General features: G+C 43.0%; 1 protein-coding gene across 1 annotated transcript in view; it reads left to right on the forward strand.

Annotated features, from left to right (window-relative positions):
- LOC111221016 (mitogen-activated protein kinase kinase kinase 3-like) overlaps nucleotides 1–20,241 on the forward strand; it is a 38,353-nt gene that overhangs the window by 10,312 nt on the left and 7,800 nt on the right. The window contains exons 4-13 of the mRNA XM_022744335.1: nucleotides 6,291–6,394; nucleotides 7,644–7,681; nucleotides 11,815–11,914; nucleotides 12,168–12,284; nucleotides 12,679–12,793; nucleotides 14,903–15,036; nucleotides 15,936–16,009; nucleotides 17,562–17,623; nucleotides 19,242–19,313; nucleotides 19,930–20,094. Coding sequence (XP_022600056.1) covers nucleotides 6,291–6,394; nucleotides 7,644–7,681; nucleotides 11,815–11,914; nucleotides 12,168–12,284; nucleotides 12,679–12,793; nucleotides 14,903–15,036; nucleotides 15,936–16,009; nucleotides 17,562–17,623; nucleotides 19,242–19,313; nucleotides 19,930–20,094 — 981 coding nt within the window. The remainder of the gene's footprint in view (nucleotides 1–6,290; nucleotides 6,395–7,643; nucleotides 7,682–11,814; nucleotides 11,915–12,167; nucleotides 12,285–12,678; nucleotides 12,794–14,902; nucleotides 15,037–15,935; nucleotides 16,010–17,561; nucleotides 17,624–19,241; nucleotides 19,314–19,929; nucleotides 20,095–20,241) is intronic.

Raw genomic sequence — 20,241 nt, forward strand, 5'->3', positions numbered from 1 at the left:
AAATGTAACACCAGCATTGCTTAAAGGACAGGTGTTATATATTTGGCAAGAACTTAGATAAAAAGATCAGTACCACCATCATGTCTGTGAGTTAAGTTGAAAGCTAAGGTGGTTAGCTTGTCTTAGCTCAGCGTAAAGACTGGAAGCAGCTAACAGTTAGCTTGGCTCTGTCCAAATATCAAAAATGCACTAACTGACAGTTAGCAAGCTAGCTGGCTTTGAGAGGTTTTCTTTTTTGTCTCTGGTAGTTTTTTATTGTATGAAATGTTAATAGAGTCTTAAGAGGAAAATGTTAGGGTGTGGAAAAAACATCCCTGTACAGAAAAAAAAGTAGAAAAAGCTGTTATTACTGATGAATACTAGTGTGTTCCCAGCCTGTTAGCTTGTTAGCCAATAGCTTGTCGCTACAGAAGTAGGTTAGTCTTTCTGTCACCAGCTATTTTGATAGAGGACATGTGGATACATTTTCCAACCTGTAAGTGAGCTTTATAGGTGTTGGTGGAAGTATTTTTGCACTTTAGGGAGAGCCAGGCTAGCTGTTTCCCTCGGCTGCCAGTCTTTTTGCTAAGCTAGGTTAATGTTTTCCTGGCTCTAGCTCCATACCTCACAGACACAAGTGTTATAAGTAACTCTTGGAAAAGAAGTGAATGCATATTTCTTAAAATGTTAAACAGTTTCCTTAATTCAGTATACACAAAGCCTGTTTTTAACTCGCATCACATTTCCATGACATTATAGTGGTAATATAAGCATACCCAGGCTGAGAGAAGGAATGTCACAGCCTTCAGATGTTGAATGGAAATGTTTGCAGACATTCTCCAATGAAAAGAGTTTAAGCACAGACCTTGTTCAAACAAATTGCGCAGCTATTTTCACACACCCACAATACCCTGCATTACAACAGAGTCATTATTCTTAGTGAAAGATTAACTGTAAGGGTTTAGGTATTACACCCATTAGGTGTTAAATTAGCTGTATCACAGTTTCGACAAACAGCAAGGTGTGTGAGAGTTTCGCGTGCCTGTTGGTTTGTATAGCTGGTGTGTGTGTATCTTAGTGTGATTGTGAGTGTGTGTCGTGTGTCAGAGCTCGGCCCATGCTGCTGCTGCTGCTGCAGAGTGAGAACACGTTTGGCTCCAGCTGCTAATCCTGCTGGATGCCTTTGCCATGATGTGTCTCTCGGCTCCAGGAAATCCCCTCAATGTCTTCATTCAGGCAGCTTGCCTCACACACAACACACATTCACACACAGTCACTGCCTCGCTGGCCCTTACACACTTTGTTAGCTTGCAAGTTGCAGCACTAGCCTTTTAAAGCCAGTAATATTCTTTTAACACTCCCGGGACTGCAGCATGTGCCTGCAGCTTTAGCTCCAAACTCTTGTTTGTTGCAGTTGCAGAGAACTTGCGACTATCTGCCAGAGCAGTAGGTACAGCTACAGAAGAAAAACTCCTCTTATGTAAACTATCTTAGACTGGAGTTCCTACCTCAATTCACCCACTGCCACTTTCACAGTTCTCAGCTTTAGCCTGAGAAAAAAGAGAAAGATGCGGAGTGATGATGCAATGCCCAGCAATCAGCCACTATTGTGTAATGTTGCTCCCTCTGCTTAGCTTCCTGGAATTCCCCCCTTTTCTTATGCTAGTCACATTTTACCCAAGACACAACAAGAAGCACAGGAAATGAAGTATAGGTATCCCATCCTATCCACATACCAGAAGAAATTATTAGCCATTCTGTGTTACATTGACCTGAGGTTCCTAAAGTTACTGTAGTTGGTTTGTGAGGCTGCTCCTGGCAGTGATATGTGGTTGGTGTGTGAGCTGGTTGCTTTCCACTGTGCTGGTGGTTAGCCTTGGCTGGCCTCGGCCTGGCAGTGGCTGTGGACCAGACCTAAGTGATGTAATAACTTCACTTTTAGGCAGCCATTTCAACCGGCTCTGTACATCACCACGCATTTCTCACACTCTTACTGCCCCTTTTTGCCAACCCACCCTCCCACTCTTCCCGCTCTGCTATTATCCATAGGTTATAACACAGGCCTTAAACACACTAAACAACGTCCACACACAGATATACACACACGAGGGCCTCTGTTGTTTGTTTTGTATCCTTGACTGTGAGCGCACAGGGTAGGCTCTGAGCCTGTGGAGGCAGGACTGATGAAATTATTATTTGGCCACTGTCCAGCACTACATCCCTGCATGTCAGTGAGTGAGTGAGTGAGTGGGTGAGTGAGTGAGTGAGTGGGTGAGTGAGTGAGTTACACCATTGGTCGGTCAAATGTTGGACTTCTGTCATTGGCCATTGTTCTTTTAAGATGATTTGTCGTGAACATTTTCCATAGCAACGGATCCACAACAACCTCTTTTCCTTTTCAACCCCTTTAGCAACTTTGGAAAAAAAAGAGCACCTTAGCAACAAATCAACTTTTTGGACAAACCTTAGCAACTTTCCATCGAAGAGAATCCCACAAGTGAGAGGCACACCTCTCTTAATGGGCTGCGTTTCAGTGACTATTTCATACTTGTTCTGTTGTCTGAAAACATAAACAGAAGAACATGTAAATGAGAACAGTTTTATTGGGGATTCGGCTGTATTCAAATACTGTATATGTGAGCACAGAGAGTAGGAGAGGAGCAAATAAAGGGCTCAAACCGGCTGACACTAGGCAGAATGCAAATATGTCACAGTGATGTCATGAATATGATAATGAGCACATTATATCGTGTAGTGACGCTTGGAGCAACTTTTTGAATTTCGCACATTGACCATACACAGTCCAGCCTTATACAAGGTTTTGAACTCATCTTGCTGTAGAAGGATCCAACATGTTTAACTCCCTGCAATAAAGTTAGCAACAGCTGTGATGGACATTTTTCTGTATTTTTGGACCTTTTATAGACTAAAGGATTTTAGATTTATCAAAAAATAAATAAAAAATAGAGCATTTGATCCTGAAAAAGAAAAAAAAGATCCCTGCACACTTTTCTCAGTAATGTACATACATGCAAGAGATGAGTGTTGATTATTTTCGGTGTGGCCATGGAGAACCCTCGTGTCTGTCTTTGACTGATTCAATCAAAAATCCATTAATTTTCTGATGTGGAATAACGTGGTTAGCCCAGCTCCATATTCAGAACAGAGACAGTGACTCAGTTCCTTCCTGTTCGGAGAGGACAGGCCTGGTTTAGCTGTTAGTCACCCACTGCTGCTGACAGCTTATATTATAACTACCCGGGCCTCCTCTGTGAGTCCCAACAGGGAGTTTCAGTTTGACACAGTATGTAACCGCTATGTGGTGAAGGAACATAGTGTGGTTTGGCCTGTGGAGGTATGCAAGTTGTGTACATATGTAGGCGTGATTTCCTTTTTCCCTTGTGTTCTGTTTGTCTTATCTCTTTAAAAAAACAAAAAAAAAACCAGGGGGGGGAAGACACCAGAAGTGGCTCACCTTACAATTATCTGGTGTTATCACAATCAAATAACCCACACAAGTAATAATAAATCTGTTGCTACATAAAGGAATGTTCTTAGCAGGTACATTCTCCGCATGACAGGAAATACATATTGGGTTTCTTCTAATTTCACTGAGTTTTCTGTCACTTTGTTGCTTTGACATATTAAATCATCCAATATGTTGCTTGATTTGTCTTCATTCATTTCAACAATATCAGCCCTGTCTTCGCTCTGTTTTTACTATTTGCACTGTGGGCAGAGATTGTGGGTGTAACTTTTCTTATCACTATTCCTTTTTTTAGCTTCTCTGTTAGTGCAGGGAGTGTGCAGGTCAGTGGAGAGGAGAGTTATGTCATTCCTCACTTCACTCCTGCTGCTATATTGGGGTTTGTCAAACAAAACTTTCACCTCTGTGGCTAGCTGTTGATGTCGTTCACCCTCAGTTTACGTTAGCTCGCTGACTGGGCCAGAGGGAAATATTGTAGTTGCTAAGAGAGCTGGTAGAGAAAAAATATTTTTGTGTGAAAAACAGAAACTTAAAATTGCAGAAAGTTTAAATCATCAGAAATTTCTAAGTAATAAAGGATTTAGGTGTTTGGTTATCCAAATTAAACAAACATATTATCTCACTGAACTCTCTAGTCTAGTACAGATAGTTCTGGTTTCATGTGCCCAGGTTTTGAGTCATCACTGAAATAAGCTAATTCAGATATATTTCCCAGAGCTTATCGAAGGTCTTTAGGAAAATATTGGAAAGTATAAACCTAAATTGAAATAGATAAGGCAGATGTTGTGGAAAATCTTTAAATGACAGCACTTCATTACTATGTTGCTGGAAATGATTGCCTTTAAAGATTTATTCAATTGAATTCCTTCAATTAAGAAGGGTAGAACTACACATACCTACTAATACATACTAAATTTTCAGATTTGGGATCCACTGATCTGATCCATCAGTTTGTCATCAGGAGTGACTGACCTATTACACTGAGTGGGTGTCAGCCTGATCATTCATTTGGTCATGGCAGGTACTTTATATTGCCATAGCAATCGCTGACCTCATGTTATCTTACATAAAAGTGATCCCACTCTGTAGTATACAGATTTTGAATTTAGGGAAAAAAGACTGGTAATTGTAATTGAGAGATAACCTGAGTTCAGGAAAAATTCAGATCGGGGCTTCCCTAATTTGTGTGTGTATACTAATATTTGTGCGTGTGTGTGTGTGTGTGTGTGTGTGTGTGTGTGTGTGTGTGTGTGTGTGTGTGTGTGTGTGTGTGTGTGTGTGTGTGTGTGTGTGTTGTGACCGCTGGGTGACCCCACCGGACTGGCCCACTGTCGGCAAACAGCTGGCCACAAGAGCCACGCAGTGCGAACAAGATCAAATGGCATGTCAGAGCCCATCTGCTCCCTGTACTACTAACACACTTGCTATGTGAATGGCATTCCCAGTGGTCTTTCACGCGCACACAGATCCTTTTTATTTTCAAGAATGTGGTCTTTCCTGCAGGTGCTGTTTGTGTTGCATGACACACACCTGGTCTGGTTTCCTATGAACGTTGCACATGTGTGTGTGTGTGTGTGTGTGTGTGTGTGTGTGTGTGTGTGTGTGTGTGTGTGTGTGTGTGTGTGTGTGTGTGTGTGTTTTTTTTATAATGAATGCACCCAGAGCTCATCTAAGAGGCAGCCAGGAGCTGAGGTCAACAACCTCTTCTTTATATTGTAATCACTGCACTCAGATAATTGGTTCTATTAAAGTCTCTTGATATGGTAATGTCTGACATACTCATCTGCATGATTGCTCCTCTTACACATGAGAGTGTGGGTTATGGTGTTTGTGCAGGTGCATATGTGTGTGTGTGTGTGTGTGTGTGTAGCAGAAAGTGTGAAGTGAGAAATGAAGAACCATCTAGATGCTGAGCAAGGTTTTCATGAACACTACAGAGCTGACACCTTTTTCCTGTACGGAGCGAGTTCTGAATTGGAAACACACTCCCGATTCCTTCATCAAAGTCAATAATCGCTGCTCATGTTGAAGCCTGCAGCCGCTTTTCATTCAGACTCTGTCAGTGTTTGACAAAAGAAAACATCAGTCTTTGTCTGATTACAGGAGACCACATTTCAACTAAAGTAGTGTGTTCCTGAAATCTCTCCACTGATATAAAATGAAATGAAAAGTGCTTAATTACTGAGCTCCAGGCTACACACTCGCGACCAGATTGCCCTCTGCGCCAGGCGCTCGTACACACGCATGCTGCATTATTGAACACCTTTGCTCTTTCACAGCTTTTGTATGCAGAGTAGAGAGTTTGAGAGCAATCAGCACTGTGAGGTTTATCCACAGCATCAGAGAAATTCACCTTACTCACACCTTAAATAGTGGTAAAGATCGTACAGAAAAAAACCCTCTATTTTCTAGGTGTCTTTTCTTTCCGTAGATAATATCTTGTTATGCTTCAGTAAGAGAGAAAGTGGATTCTCTGGATTCTTTCCATTACTAGATACTAGATACTAGATTCCATTAGATTACTAGACTTGCACAGATGGCATCAGAACAGGAAGTAACAGACCAGGTGTTGCCTCATTGTCTGGTCTGAGCCGACACAAGCACTAAGGCAAGGCACATGACAGATGATGAGACCACACTTATCTTAAGCTAAATGTCAATGAATGGTTACACGGGAAGCTCATGTCACTCATATAAAGTGAGCTTATACAGCTATAGGACATCAAACAGTTCAGACAAATCTATTTCAGTTCCTACATTGAACCTCAAAGGTAGGACAGTGGTTGCATGCAGAATAACTGATGTGTGTCTTTTGTCTTTTTAGACGACGAAGAGGCGCTCAACTCCATCATGAAGGACCTGGCAGCCCTGGGTCGCTGCTACACCCAGCACAACAAACCCAAGAACAGAACCTTACTCTACAAACAGGTACATGTGATTCCCAGTTTTCCACCACCTGTCAAGCCTACAGGGGTTAAATGTAGATCTTTGCTGTAGGAGTGCCGCTTTAAAGTAGTCACGCATTAGTTTAATGAGCCTGAGTTTACGCACAAAACCTCCGCCTCACTTCCTTTTCATTTTTTTTTCTTTTTTTTTTTTGTTTTTGTGCTGTACTGACAGTTTGTTGGGTGCCAAAGTCAGGTGAAGGTTGTGCTGCAGTTTGGGAGAGAATACAACTGAAAGCAGCTTAATCTGAGTCCAATTGGAGCATGTTGCCGGCGCTAATGTGACAGTGGACTGTATTTGCCACCGTTCAGAATAACGAAATGCGTTCAGAAAAGCGGAGGTGACACTTTAAGCCAAATCTGTGACTCGTCCACAGTTAAACCAAGTAGCTTGGTGCAGGTAGACACAAACAAAACACTGAAGTACTGACTGGTCTACTGTGTCAATTCAAACTCAACTCCCACAGCATTTATATTAGCAAATTTTAAGTATAATATTTGGAAAAATAAAAATTGGCACTGGCAAAGAGGGGTTTACTATCTTCTTATGTCCACTACTTATTAAATGGCCACAGTAGAGCAATGTAGAAACTGTTGAAAATAATGAACAGACACATTTTGGATGTCTTATCATTCCCCTTCGTGGTTTTTGTACACTAAAAACTTCAGTGCTCCCAGGATTTAATTCCTCTCAATCACCTTGTGCCTCTTTCTGAAGTCGTTCACTGGTGCGTTTGTTCCCTCTCTGTGGAATGATAATTGGCAAATCCTCTTAAAGCACCAATGTTTATGATGAGACATAAACAAACAGTGAGGAGCAGAGAGAGTTTCCGCTCAGAGTGCCGCTGTCCTCTGTGAGTTAGCTGCTTTTCACCCAATAGCATGCGCTGATATGATGTCAGTGTAGGTTTATCACCATGACCTCATGCAGACTTGCAGGCTCCTCCAGATTCCTGCTCCCTTGGGTAATGACATTATAAATAGAAAACTTAGATTCTGTTGTGCCATCCTTGTGAGTCACGTTGAAGGATAATGTTGCCTTTGTGCTGCAGAACAAAATTCAGCGACAGCAATACAAAACATGTATCACTATAATGCTCTTTGTCACTTAAATTCCTTGCCTAGCTTATCACTTTCATTTATTCAGCAGTCTAAATCCCACATACAGCCATGAATCATTTTTAATTTCCACTTCCATAACTCCCCTCTGTTGTTATTTTTCCTCTCAACAGGATTTAAGAGTCAAGCTGGAGCATGAGAGAGAAAAACGGTATGTTGGAACCTCCGTATTGTTTTTTCTACTCCTCTGTCCAAGCCTTAACTCTTCAGTTCGGATCCTTTTTGTTATGCTTTGCCATGCCTGGGATTTTGTGTCTAGGGGAAATCACAGCTACATGCCAGAGTAGCATAAAGAGAGGGAAAATTCCTGCTTTGACATTTAGCCGAGGCCTTGTGTTTCAGACTCGGACAGGCCGTTTGAGAGGGGAGGGGGAAAAAAGAGAGGGCCTGAGAGAAGGAGTGAGCGCAAAAGACAGTGGGAGTGCCAAGTGTTTCAGTTCAGTGTCCAGTCTTCCAGGCACACCCCAAATTAATTCTTCATCTTATGTGTTTTCTTGTGCTCTCCCTCTGTCCTCCACATCCTTCACCCAGCAGCCATCTGTTCTCCCTCACACCGCCAGCTTTAGAGTTGCTCAAGAGGCAGAGCGTGGTTACACTAACTCTGTCTGGAGACAATCTTACGAGCAGTCTTTCCACCAAGGTGCCTTACAGTTTGTTTACCACATTGGAGCACTTCGAAAGTGAGGCGCCCAGTATAAATAAGGGTTCTTTTGAACAGGGGAAGCTTTATTTGGTGCTGAGCTTCATTTTGTCCACACTAGGATTGAAGCTACATCAGTCCATGAATGGTTGCTGTATGATTCTCCCAGGTCCTTGTCTGGCCCTTAGCTTTGCATCCTGGGAGAGGTTCAAGATCACTTACAGATTTTGTCCCCATGAAATCCTCATTCGACAACCCATGGAAAGAATAAAGTCAAAACAACTCTTTAGGGGGGAAATGACAAACACAGAGTGCACTGTAACAGTGGAAAATTATCAGGGGGAGACTGACCAGAACCTACAAGAATAATTGCTTTGATTCGACAGACTATAGACCAGAGGAACAGGCATTGGTTCAGTGAGGCTGTGATTAGAAAGCCACAGGCTCACAGGAGTGAGAAAGAGAAGGGAAACGGCACGCTCCTGCAGCAGAATATGGCTTCACACTGGGCCTCTCACTTTTTCACAGCCCTAATTGGCTACTGCTGAGGAAGAGACGAGTTTTTCATGTTCCTGTCTCTCTGCGTTTCGGCCTCCCTCTGTTTCTCTGTCTCGCAGTCTTCCTCTCTTTCTCACGCGCTCCCCGCACACTGCACAGCTCTCTTGGAACAGGCAGACAACAGCTCACTCTGGAAGACACCATTCATAGATTTTAAAAGACTTTTTTTTTTTTTTATTCATTTTTTATTCACTCTGTCAATTCACAACTGTCTCTTTCTCCCCTCTCTTCTCCTGTCATGTTGTTAGTTAGCTCGCTCCATGTTATGCCTGTCTGAGCTCTGAACTCTTTCACTTTGATTTAAGGGGCCTGTTTTGGAAATCAATAGGATATCCTCAGTTTGTTGCCTCATGGGGTAAAATAATAATATCACATAGTAACATTAGCATGACTTGCATATTTATTTATTTAAAGCGGCTTTTATCAATACTTTTATGTTAACAGTGGATTACAGGACTATGTGTTTATGAAAAAGGTCACTTGTAGTGACGAATTATCAGCACACCCTGCAGTTCCTCTCAGCTGTACTGAGTGTTTTAGCCTCTTTCAGTTCATTGTTTTGGTTTTCCGGCCCACAGCTATAATGTTACGGTTCACTCTCTCCATTTACATCAGCAGGCAGCAGCTTTTTTAGCGCAAAAGCTTTGATAAAGCAGAGTGTACACTTCCTGCCCTGCACCAAACAGCAGACAGACAGCTAGCTGCAAAGAACATAAAACATAAAACATAAAAAAACAAACAAACAAACAAACAAAAAACTAAAAGGAGAGTGAATATTGGATTTACACAGTTGTCAGGTGGACAGAAACATGATTCCAAATGAATGCTAATGCTGCTCTGTATCTTTTAGTTTAAATAGGCAACTGTACAACTGTAAACTCGCTAGCAAGTAAGACATATCATCTTAAGATGTAATATTACATCAGTGTTGTGTTTACAGCTTGTTTCCACTGCCCCAAAATTGTCAAAAAAAATCGGTTATTGTAACTTTAATGATTGTATGTGTAAGGATAAGCACATAGCGTTGACCAAAGCTGCATAACATAGCATTTATAGTCTAAGCTAGCTAGCATCTTCCATCTCTGTATTTGCCTTTATGCAAATACTCACAGTTCAGTAAGAAAATACATACAAAAGACATAAAACACAAGCAGTAATTCAATAAAAAAAATCCCATAAAAACCTAATGAAAGGCAACTGGACAACTTTGTTGAGCCCTCCCCAAAAAACGGTTTCAAATTGAGTTATGGAACAAGAACTTCCTGCGCCTGATTATGAAGGCACTTATGAGTAAGTTTAATATTTAGAAGTTTAATGAAATTCTGAAAATTTCCTTTCATTCTTGAGAACACAGTGGTGACATTTTATTGGCTTTTTATCAAAAAAAAAAAAAAAAAAATCTCTACTATTATAATCCGAGTTGCAGCACCAGTGTGTATTACATGTTATATCCGAGCAGCGTCCACAGCACTTGAGGTATTAGGAGTCCCTGAGTCAGGATAACCGTGTTGTCTGTTCACAATGGAATCAAATTGGACGGTCTCTCTTTTCATTGGCAAGCGCTGAAGGTTTAGGGCAGGAAATAGGAGCTGTGTCTCTCTCTTCCCCTGGCTCTGCCTCAGGGTCTCCTGCCAGAGAGTGAAGGAACAGAGCCAGACCTTTTTTTTTTTTCTTTTTTTTTTTTCTCCGTATATATGATTGTGATTGCGTTCATGAGAGAAGGGGGAAAGAGAAAGAGAGAGTGCGCTGGGATGTGCGGGGGCATTCGTTTCACAAAATCTGTGTGTTTTTCTGTGACTGAGTGTGTGTCCACATGCTTGCACAGAGGCAGGAAAGCCATATCTTTTGGAGCAGCATCCTCATACCACCTCCTCCTCCACATCCCTCCAGCTCTTTATCAGACACATCATCGCAGAGTATAAACAGAGACGGAGAGCGTTTAGTTGTGCCGCTGCTCGGCTCTGATCTGCAGGCCTCCCTCTTCCCAGAATCCTCTCCTCAAATGAGCGAACCAGTGAGCAGTCATTAAGATAGGCAGAGCTTTGCCCTCTGATGAGGAAATGATGGGATAAAAACAAGTCCTTTATCAGGATACTATAAAGAGATGGTGGGCTGCGGATTCTTCAAAAGCAGAGAGTGAGGGGAGATAGACAGAGAAAAGAGGAGAAGAAATGCCATAGAGAATCTCTTTCTTTGTCTTTCCTTTATTTTCTCAGGCTGTCTCCTTTATTTTCTCTCTCACAGTCTGTAAATATCTCCGCGTCTCTGTATCTTTCACTCTGTCACTCTTTAAAAGAGGAGGGAAAGACACACATCCTGCTGCTTTTGCTGCCGCTCCAGATTTTTTCCCCTTTCCTCTCAGGAAGTTTCCCATCTGCCTTTGTGCTGGCTTAGTGGAGAGGCCCAGTGGTGTTGAAACAGTGTCCGATGCACACACTGATTGGGAAGCACACTCATGCATGTAGAGTTTTACAAACACACACGCATCCATATATACACACACTACAAACACTCGCTGATAAGCTCGGACTCGGACAGACAGACTAAGTGCGCACACTCAGTCGTACACGTAGGCATACAGTAGATAAGATATTCATATACATCAGAGGGGGTTGCTCTGGTGCGCTCTGTTTTCATTGCATTGATTAATGCCCTGTTAGCATCTTCGTTGCTCGGCTCACTCCTCTCCTTGACCCATCCAACCTGTCCTGTCCGTTTTTTTTTACTCTTGTTACCTTGGAAACACGATCATAACATGGCTTACAAAGAGATTTCTTAGATGATCATCCAATCTAAACATATGTTCAAGAGATAATGGGTTGTGGAAAACCAGACAAGATACAAAGAATAGGAAAAAAAATGAGCTTCTCTTTTTTTTTTCCTACCCCTCCTTTTTGCTCTAATATGTCATATTATTGTGAGCATGATGATAAAATTATAGATAGCTAGAAAACTATGTGCACGCATGGTGTCCACTCAGTGGCTCAAGCTGAGCTTCTGAGTCTGTGCTCTGGAAATTTACAGCTAAACACGGCGTTAGCTTCTTTTTACGACCTCTGACCCTGCTGCCCTTCTCTGCTTCCCAGAATCATCCCGTTCCAGAGGCCGCTAAAGATCAAGGAGCTGCTGCAGAAAGTGACCGAGGCCTTTGGCCAGCAGATGGATATGTTCTTTATGGAGAAAGAGGTAAAAGAACAACTGGTCAAAATCCTTGACTGCTGTTATGAATCTCATTTGCATTCAATTATGCAGTGTTTTGCTTTTTTGAGTTTTTTTCCATTAAAATCCCTAAAGTTAGATTAATGACACTTTCACATGACAACAGTAGCAATATCTGCAGTGCGTCATGCATGCAGTGATGCATTTGCATGCCGCCATTACGGAACAATGGAGAAGGGAAAGGTCATGTGCTGTATGTTATGTTTTCTTGTCCTTTCAGTTGCTGCTGCCCCTGAAGACCCAGGAGGACCTGGATCAGGCGGTGCTGACACTGGGCTGCAGCTCGGGGACCAACGGGTTGCTCAGGATACTGCTGAAGACCCCCAAGAACAACCATGTGAGTCCCTAACAATGTGCACTATGCTATGTGGATAATTTTTCAGAGCAGCATCTGTACAAGCACATACAATGTATGTCATGATGTCATACAGAGATTCAGTCATTGTGCTTTATCACTGTGTAAATTGTATCCATAACAACCATGGTAAGAAGCAGGTGAAAGTTAGTCACATGCTGACGGTTTTTACTTAGCAGTGTGAAGTAGTCACACTGTGAGGACGAAAGCATCAGCGCCGCTGTTTGCTGAAAACAGTAACTTAGAGGAAGCAAACTTCATTCACTGATGTGATGATGTAAATAGACAATGATGTAATGCTGCCCTCGCTTCCTCTTTCGATCCTGATTTCCCTTTCTCCCTTTTCTCCTACTTCCTATGCATTTCCCCTTTTTAGTACCTACAGGTGAACAGCAGGGACAAACAGAGCGAGATGAGATCATCGCGGTCACTGGGAGATTTAAAGGGCTCTCTGCTCAAGGGGTCAGAGAGGGTGCGCAAACACTCGACAGGTGAGCTGGCACACAGAAATGCAGAATCACAGGCGATCCGGCCAATCAGAGGAGATGTTAGACGCAGGTTCTACACATTTTTTTTTTTAATCAATCAGGGTAGGAGGAAAGAGAGAGGATGCAGCAAAGCAAAAAAAGCACAGCCAAATCCTGCTGACGTCAAGGTTTCTTGCCCCCCCCCTGCTAAAACCTCAAGGGTGGCCTGTCAGTGTCAATTTACAACACGGAGTGATGCCAGTGTCATAGGAATGTTAATGGCAGGATGAGGGGCATGCTTTGTCTGGACAGAAAAATGCAAATTGGAGGTGAAAGTGACAACTTTAACAGCCAAAGAGAAGACAGGTCAAAGCAAGGACGAGTTTCTGCTCTCATACCAAGCAGCTCCCTGTCTGCATCCTCACCTTGATCGGTTAAGAGCTTTGATTCTGAAGTTGTTGTATTAAAAGTAGATGTTAAAGGCATAGTTTGACATCTGCCTATTCACTTTATTGCTGAGAGTCATATAGAAAGATTGACACAACTACTCGTGAATGTCGTTTCAATATAAATTTACAGCCAGCGACCGGTTAGCTTAGCATAAAGATTGTAAATAGGGGAAACAGCTAGCTTAGCTCTGTCCCAAAAGTAACAAACTCCGACTACCAGCACTGGGCTACTACAGTTCACGAATTAACAATTTAAAGTTTATCTTGTGTGTTTCATTAGAAGAAAAACCAAAGTGAGAAAATAGCATGTTGTGGTTTTTACACTGGGTTATGAGCTCGGCTATTTCTTGGTTTTCTACAGATTAAATAAATACATTGGATTTTTTTTTTTTTTTTTTTGAACCTTTGGACAGAGCCAAGCCAGCTGTTTCCCTGTGTTTCCAGGTGGTTTGCCATTCAGCTGTAGCTTCATATTTAACCCAAGCATATGAGACAGGGTTTCAATCTTCTCACCTAACTCTTGCAAGAAATCCCAAAATGTCAAACTATTCCTTTAAGACAGATAAAGGTCCTTTTCTTGTCATGTCACACTTCACGGCTCCGTAACACGGCACACTCCAGTTCTGTTGTCCCTCCTGGCTTGTTTGGTAACACAGCATGAAGGTTTATTTTTGCTCTGCGAAATACTGAGCCCCTCCTCCCCTCCTCCCCGTCTCCCATGTCTGAATCTTTTCAGTCCCCTTATATCAGGTCTATCCAGAAAGGTCAATGTTTCAGTCATATCTCGAGCTCAGACACATGCAGAAACAACCGGCGCTCACTTCTGCGTCGCATTTGCATTTTCACATAGCAGCTGAAAACACTTTATGATTGCTGTCAGCGCCAATCTTTCTCACGTAGCTCCAGTAACATCAGCGCTGTCACCATCCCGACTCATATAAATTGTATAGAATTACCCGCTCTCTGTCAATTCCCCCGCCAGCCGCGAGTCAGAAGAAGGAGAAGGCTGAAAGATGGAAGTGGAGGGAGTGGTGGCAGATGAAAGGTGACAGGAGAGCGGTCACAGTGGATGGTTGAGTGAAGATGTGATGTGAGCCCCGGGTACCTCAGTGACGTATAGCAGCAGGAGGGGATGGAGAGAGGGAGAGAGGCAGAAAGAAACTGATGTGTGAAGAGAAAGGAGTTGGAATTTTAGCTCTCTGTCAAAATTTAGACTCTTTACTCAGTCCCCTCCTATACGTCTTAGTATCCTGGCCCCTTTCTCAGTATCCCTGCCTGTGCAGTCAGCGATAGTCAGAGTTTCAGTAGGTCTTCTCACTGTGTCAAGGACGAGTGCTCAGTCTCCGCTGTAGCTCAGCCGGGGGGGGGGGGCGTTTGTCACAGTAATTGAGGTTAGAGGTGGCGGCAGTGTGGTTTAGTAAATCATCTCTCGTAGTCCTGGCACAGTTGAACTTGTACCCATGAATAACACCAAGACGCTTTTTTTTTCCCCTCTGTCCCTCGTTTTCATCTCTTCTTCATCTCTCCCTCATACGCCCTCCATTCCTTCTGGCCTTCACCTCTCAATCTCTCCTTTTGTTCTCCAACTTTTACATTTCTGCTCCCTTCTGTGCACCTAATCCCTTCATTTCCCTCTTCGACTCGCTGCCTCCTGTTCTTGCTTTCCTCACTTCGCTCTTCCCAGGTTCCCTCCACACAGGTCGGACGTCCCCACCTCCAGGCAGCGTCCCCGAGGAGCAGCAGCAGATCGCCCGCCAGGGCTCTTACACCAGCATCCACAGTGAAGGGGAGTTCATCCCTGAGACCCTGGACCAGAATGTAAGAGCCTATGCAGAGGAAAAAAGACAATTAAAAAGCCTTATTATTAAACCAGGCTCTGGATAAACACTCCTTTATGATTGGCTGGAGGTTGACTGTTTCAACATGCTATAACTTCAGTCCAAGTTGATGCACTGTAGTGACTTACCCTCATGACTTTGGCTAGCGACCCAGGCGTACACAGAAGACATCACTTTGAGATGTGTGTTTAACGATTTTAACACAACAGAGGCCTGACTTCTTCTTTTCCTCTGTTGGACTCATTTGAGAGAATACCACTCTGCTTTGTAGTGACTTTGTTTGCATCTGACATGTCCATTATTTTTCACTGGGACATCTCAGGAGAGCCATGCTTGTCATGGCCACTTACCAAAAAACAAAAGCAGAGGATAGTCATTCATTTTCAGACTTCTTGCCTAAGTCAGTCTCCTTTATTTAACTGTTAGGTGTTTAAAAGGAGAAGTTTACTGGGGGTTTTTTTTAACAGGGATCATATTAAGATCTTGTTTCCTATCATGTATTAATGTGTGTAGCACAAAAAATGCGGCTAAAAGTTAGTCTTCCGCAACCAAGATAAATCATCTCTTAGAAAATAGGCAGGAAGAAACAGGGGCTCTGTTCAGCGGTGAGTGGACTGACCTTTTGACCATTTGTTGTTGAGATTTTATCAGAAACGTGTCAGCAACACACACTTCTTCATTTATGACAGACTGTTTTTTTTTCCCTCTCATTATACCCATGAATGAAATACTGTGTTTTAATAATAGTAGTACACGAATGCAGGAGTTACTGCTCAGAAGAAAATGTACTGCCCCCCCCCCACACACACACACACGCACACACACACATGATTGCAAGCTCTGTGACACTTGATCTCTCTGTGTTATTATATCTGCCAGATTTTGGATCCCTTTGGGAGCGCAGACAATTCACTGTCCAACAGCTGTCAATCAATAGATCAAGCACTTGACAGGTGAGTCATCATGAAGCGTGTGTGTTTGATTTATGACCCCCGTCTGTCATGTACACACTCTTACTGCTGACTGGCGTTATTTGCAGAGATATCAGACTCGGTTTGCATCACAGCGTTGGGGCCCGTTAACACATTTGGAGTGTGTTGCAAACACACACACACACAGAAGCAACCAGAGGGGTCTCAGTGAAGTTTGTAAACGGTGTTAAAGGTTAAAAGCTGCCTGACCCTGCCTGGGCTGCCTATGTGGAAAAGGAATCAGGTCGCTTTGCTGTTGCCATGGCGACAAAACTCTTATCTGGACGCCTGGATTCCTCCGTTATCATTGGAGAGAGAAACAGAGACTGAGTGGGAGATGTGAAAGAGTGAGCAAGAACATGCTGGATGAGAGGGGAAAACTGAGCCAGAAAATGAGAAGCGGTGAAAGAGTGAGAGTAAAGTGGAAGGGCTGAAGAGTGAAAAGATTGAACATGAATCATAGGGAAAAGAAAGTGAGCAAGACTTAGAGTTAGAGCAAGAGAGAGAGAGAGAGCGAGAGTAGGACGGAAGCAGCTCTACCTGCACGAGGCTTATCTGGGCTCCAGGCTGCAGAACAATGGCAGGAAACGAGTGCATGGAACTTTTCCCTGCGAGCGGGCATGCGTGCCCCTTATCCAGGGTCTCGTGGCCCCACGCCGCCCTGCGGTCAACAGAGACGTCACTCTCTGTCGGGTCGTCGGGGCAGGGCCGGCCACAGACGGCCAGGGAGAGTGGGAGAGTGGGAGGCTGGGGGTTGGATATACACGACCAGTCAAAAGTTTTAGATCACTTCCATTTTACAGTTGAAAGTAACACAGTGTGATGTCTCAGTGTACTCTGAAATGAACGCATAGAACAAAGAAATAATAACATTTTTATAAAAGGAATCATGGAAAATTAAATCCTAAATTTAATCTAAAATTTTGACTCATTCAGCAGCTGAACACAAACCAGATCCATGGGGTGGAAGTCTGGAGACTGTGCTCCTCTTCCACCGTCTGGTTCTTTTCTTCTAATGTTTGGGGTCATTATCTTGCTGCAGGATGAACCTCTGACCAACCAGTCTGTCACCATTCTGATAGAAATATACAGTAAAACATGCAGTACACTATTGTCCCGATGCATCATAATGCATCAGAGGGTGGAGTAACACAGTTTCTTCCAACACTCTCTTTAAACAGACAGAGGGTTTGTAAGTCATCAACCTGTAGGAACTGTTTGCATTAACTTTCAAAGCTTGAAATGAAACGAAATGTACATGGTTTTTCAGTTTTTGGTGACCTAAACTTTTATTTACCTCGGGCAGTTTACTTAGCTTTGTAACATTTAAGGTTATTTAAGGTTATATTTATAAGGTAAGGGGGTGGAAAAATGGGGGTTTTCATCAGCACATTTAATCATAAAGTTATAGTTTCACTGCCAGTTTAGGAATTCAGCACCATGCACTTCACTTTCACTTTCTTATTGTTAATCTCAACTTTCAGCTTATCTCCTCTAATTCAGTACCTCCCCTCTTGTTCTCTTGTCATTTCAGCCCTCCTTTCTCACAGAACAACCGTGACAATAATTACCTGAACCTCAACTATGAATACAAAGGTAAGAGAGGAGAAATCTGCAGCCGTTCTAAAAATTGCTTCCCTCCCTTAGTGTTAATTTTCAACTCAAACACTACAGAAAGATAAAAAGAGGTGCAAAAAGCTTGTTCGTTATTAGAAAAAAAGTTTTTGTCTGTTTGTATTTTTTGTTCTGTGGTAATTATAGCCACACAATCAGTTTCACAGAAACAGAACTAAAAGCTCTGTTCCTGTAGCTCCTGATTACCTAAAACGTTTCCTCATTGCCGGTGTCCTCCAGAGATTACTAATGAGGAGGGAGATGATATTATTTGATGGTTTTATCTAGGAGTGCATACTTAAAATGAGGAATGGGTCATTGGAAGATATTTAATATATTGGTTATATTTCTTGTGTCTCATGAGGTGATGAAAGGAGTGCGATACTATCATAACTCTCATCACACTCTCCTCTGCGTAGCCTTTCTCCATCTCCATTCCCCTTTTGTGTCTCCCATCTCCCCTTTTCGTCTCCTTCCAGTTCCAAGTACATTTCTGTTTTCCTATCTTTTCATGATCACTTCCCTGCGCCGTCCCCTCGCCTCTTGATGCCCCCCTGCCCGTCTATTCCTTGTCCCTCGGGTCTCTATGTCTGTCCCCTTTCCTTCAGAACCCAGATCAAATAGAGCAGGATGACAGATAACGCCACACTAATCCTTGTGAACAGTGGAGCAGCTCTCCCAATCTGGTCATTTCTTCTTCTCATGCGCCACCCCAATGCTGTAAAGTAAAAAGGGAGTGCTGCACATTGTATACACACGCTGGGAGCATGGGAGCTTCATATAGCTGCACCAGCAGTACTGGAGGACTCCCTTGGGCACGCTGGCATGCACGTGCCTACACACACTCCCCTCCCTGATGTAAAGCTGTGTGGCCCTTCCTGCTGAGGGCTACAGTATTTGTTTACCATTCCCTGTGAGTAGATTTTTCCTCTCCATCCCGCGCTGCCAAACACAAAAAATAACTCCCGTCTCCATGGGATACGGCCACAAAAAAGGGGAGGCAGTCATCTGACAGAACAGCTGTTTTCAATTGCAAGTGGCTCCGCCGCTCTCCATTTAGTGTGCGTGTGTGTGTGTGTGTGTGTGTGTGTGTGTTTGTGAGAGAGTGAGTGTCAGTGCTCGCCTGCGTCAGCAGTGCTCCCCACCTGCCTTTAGTTACTGCTCCACTGGGTTCAGAGCTAAGGCTAACCTAGCGTACATGAGCTGTTTTCAGTTTCTCTCTTGGCTGCAGTGAGGCGATACAACAGCTCTGTTCAGTGTGTGAAAAGCTGTCTTCCATTCTGCTGGTTTTGAACTTGACTTTGATTTGACATGCCAACATGAGCAAAAGCAATGTAGTGTCTGTCAGAAGTTGAAATGTGAACTTCTGTTAGCCTTATTACACGTCAATATGTTCATGCAGCAGTGTCTCACCAGCTCGAAGCAATCAAACCTGCATTATTGTATCTGAAAAGTTAAAAAAAAAAAAAACTCACAGCTGTAATCTGGGAAGTATTGTAACTATACATTGAAAATTCAATGTATAAAACTCAATAATGTGAGTTGCTGAGGCTCTAACTACTTCCTAACTGACAGCTCTGCCTCACTGCTCCCTCTTCAGGTCGCCATGGGAAAGGAGGGACTTTCCCTCGCCAGTTCCAGTTGCCCAATCGCAGCAAGGATTATGGAGACCGTAAGAAACAACAACACTGCTATTACACAGATTAAACAGATATGTTACTATGGTTCAAGAGGATAACACAGACACACACCACTACCAGATGCTCCCATTTTTTTTTTAAACTCTAGATAGATAATATAGGATCTCATTCTTTACAGTGCCTCTTCCTCACATTCACTTCATTCTACTTCCAGATGAAGTATTTTAGTTTTTCTCATCTGCTTTGGCATTTTTTAAAAAATTTTTTTTTTGTATAGTAGATTGTGCAGATTTGGTACACAAAGTGCTGGCTTGCTGTTCCAGGCAGCTGCTAGTAATTGCTTACTCAGAGGCTAACCTTGGCTAGCAATGATTTACGTTTCCCTGTGGTGAACCCGAACTTGTATAAAAACACAGCGCCCTGCTTCCTGTCTGAGGGGAAGTGGGACGGAGTGGCGAGAGGCACTCTGCTCTAGCTGGCCCTAAGTCTTGGCCAAGAGCTCGCTTTATGCACAACACCTGTAAAGTAACTGTGTGCAAACAGTGTAAAAACCATTCACAGTAAAAAACAAAAAGTTGCAGTGGCCAGTGCATGTAAAGTCATTAATATATCTCTTTTTTAATTTTTTTTTTATGTATGTGTTTTCAGGTCGTAGGACACTTCCCCGGAGCTTCATGCCGCAGGAGAACCTGTTCCAGCTGGTTCCCTCCAGTCGCACACGCAGTTATAATGGAGACAGTACGCTGCAGTACAGCGACCTGCGCTCGCTGGGTCGCACCACTGACAAAAGCTGCCAGCGTGGTACAGCCAAGTGTGAGTAGTTCTCCTAAAATCTTAAACACTTTGAAATCGAGGAACAGAGAAGCATTAAGGAGTGGGGAGGAAAATTTCACCCCCCAAACACATAAACACTGTTAAATAAACTGTGTTTCTGGGCCTTTGTTGTTGATTGCTGTTGCA

The sequence above is a fragment of the Seriola dumerili genome, unplaced genomic scaffold (genome assembly GCF_002260705.1).
Source record: "Seriola dumerili isolate Sdu_G_001 unplaced genomic scaffold, Sdu_1.0 BDQW01000079.1, whole genome shotgun sequence".
Classification (NCBI taxonomy): domain Eukaryota; kingdom Metazoa; phylum Chordata; class Actinopteri; order Carangiformes; family Carangidae; genus Seriola; species Seriola dumerili.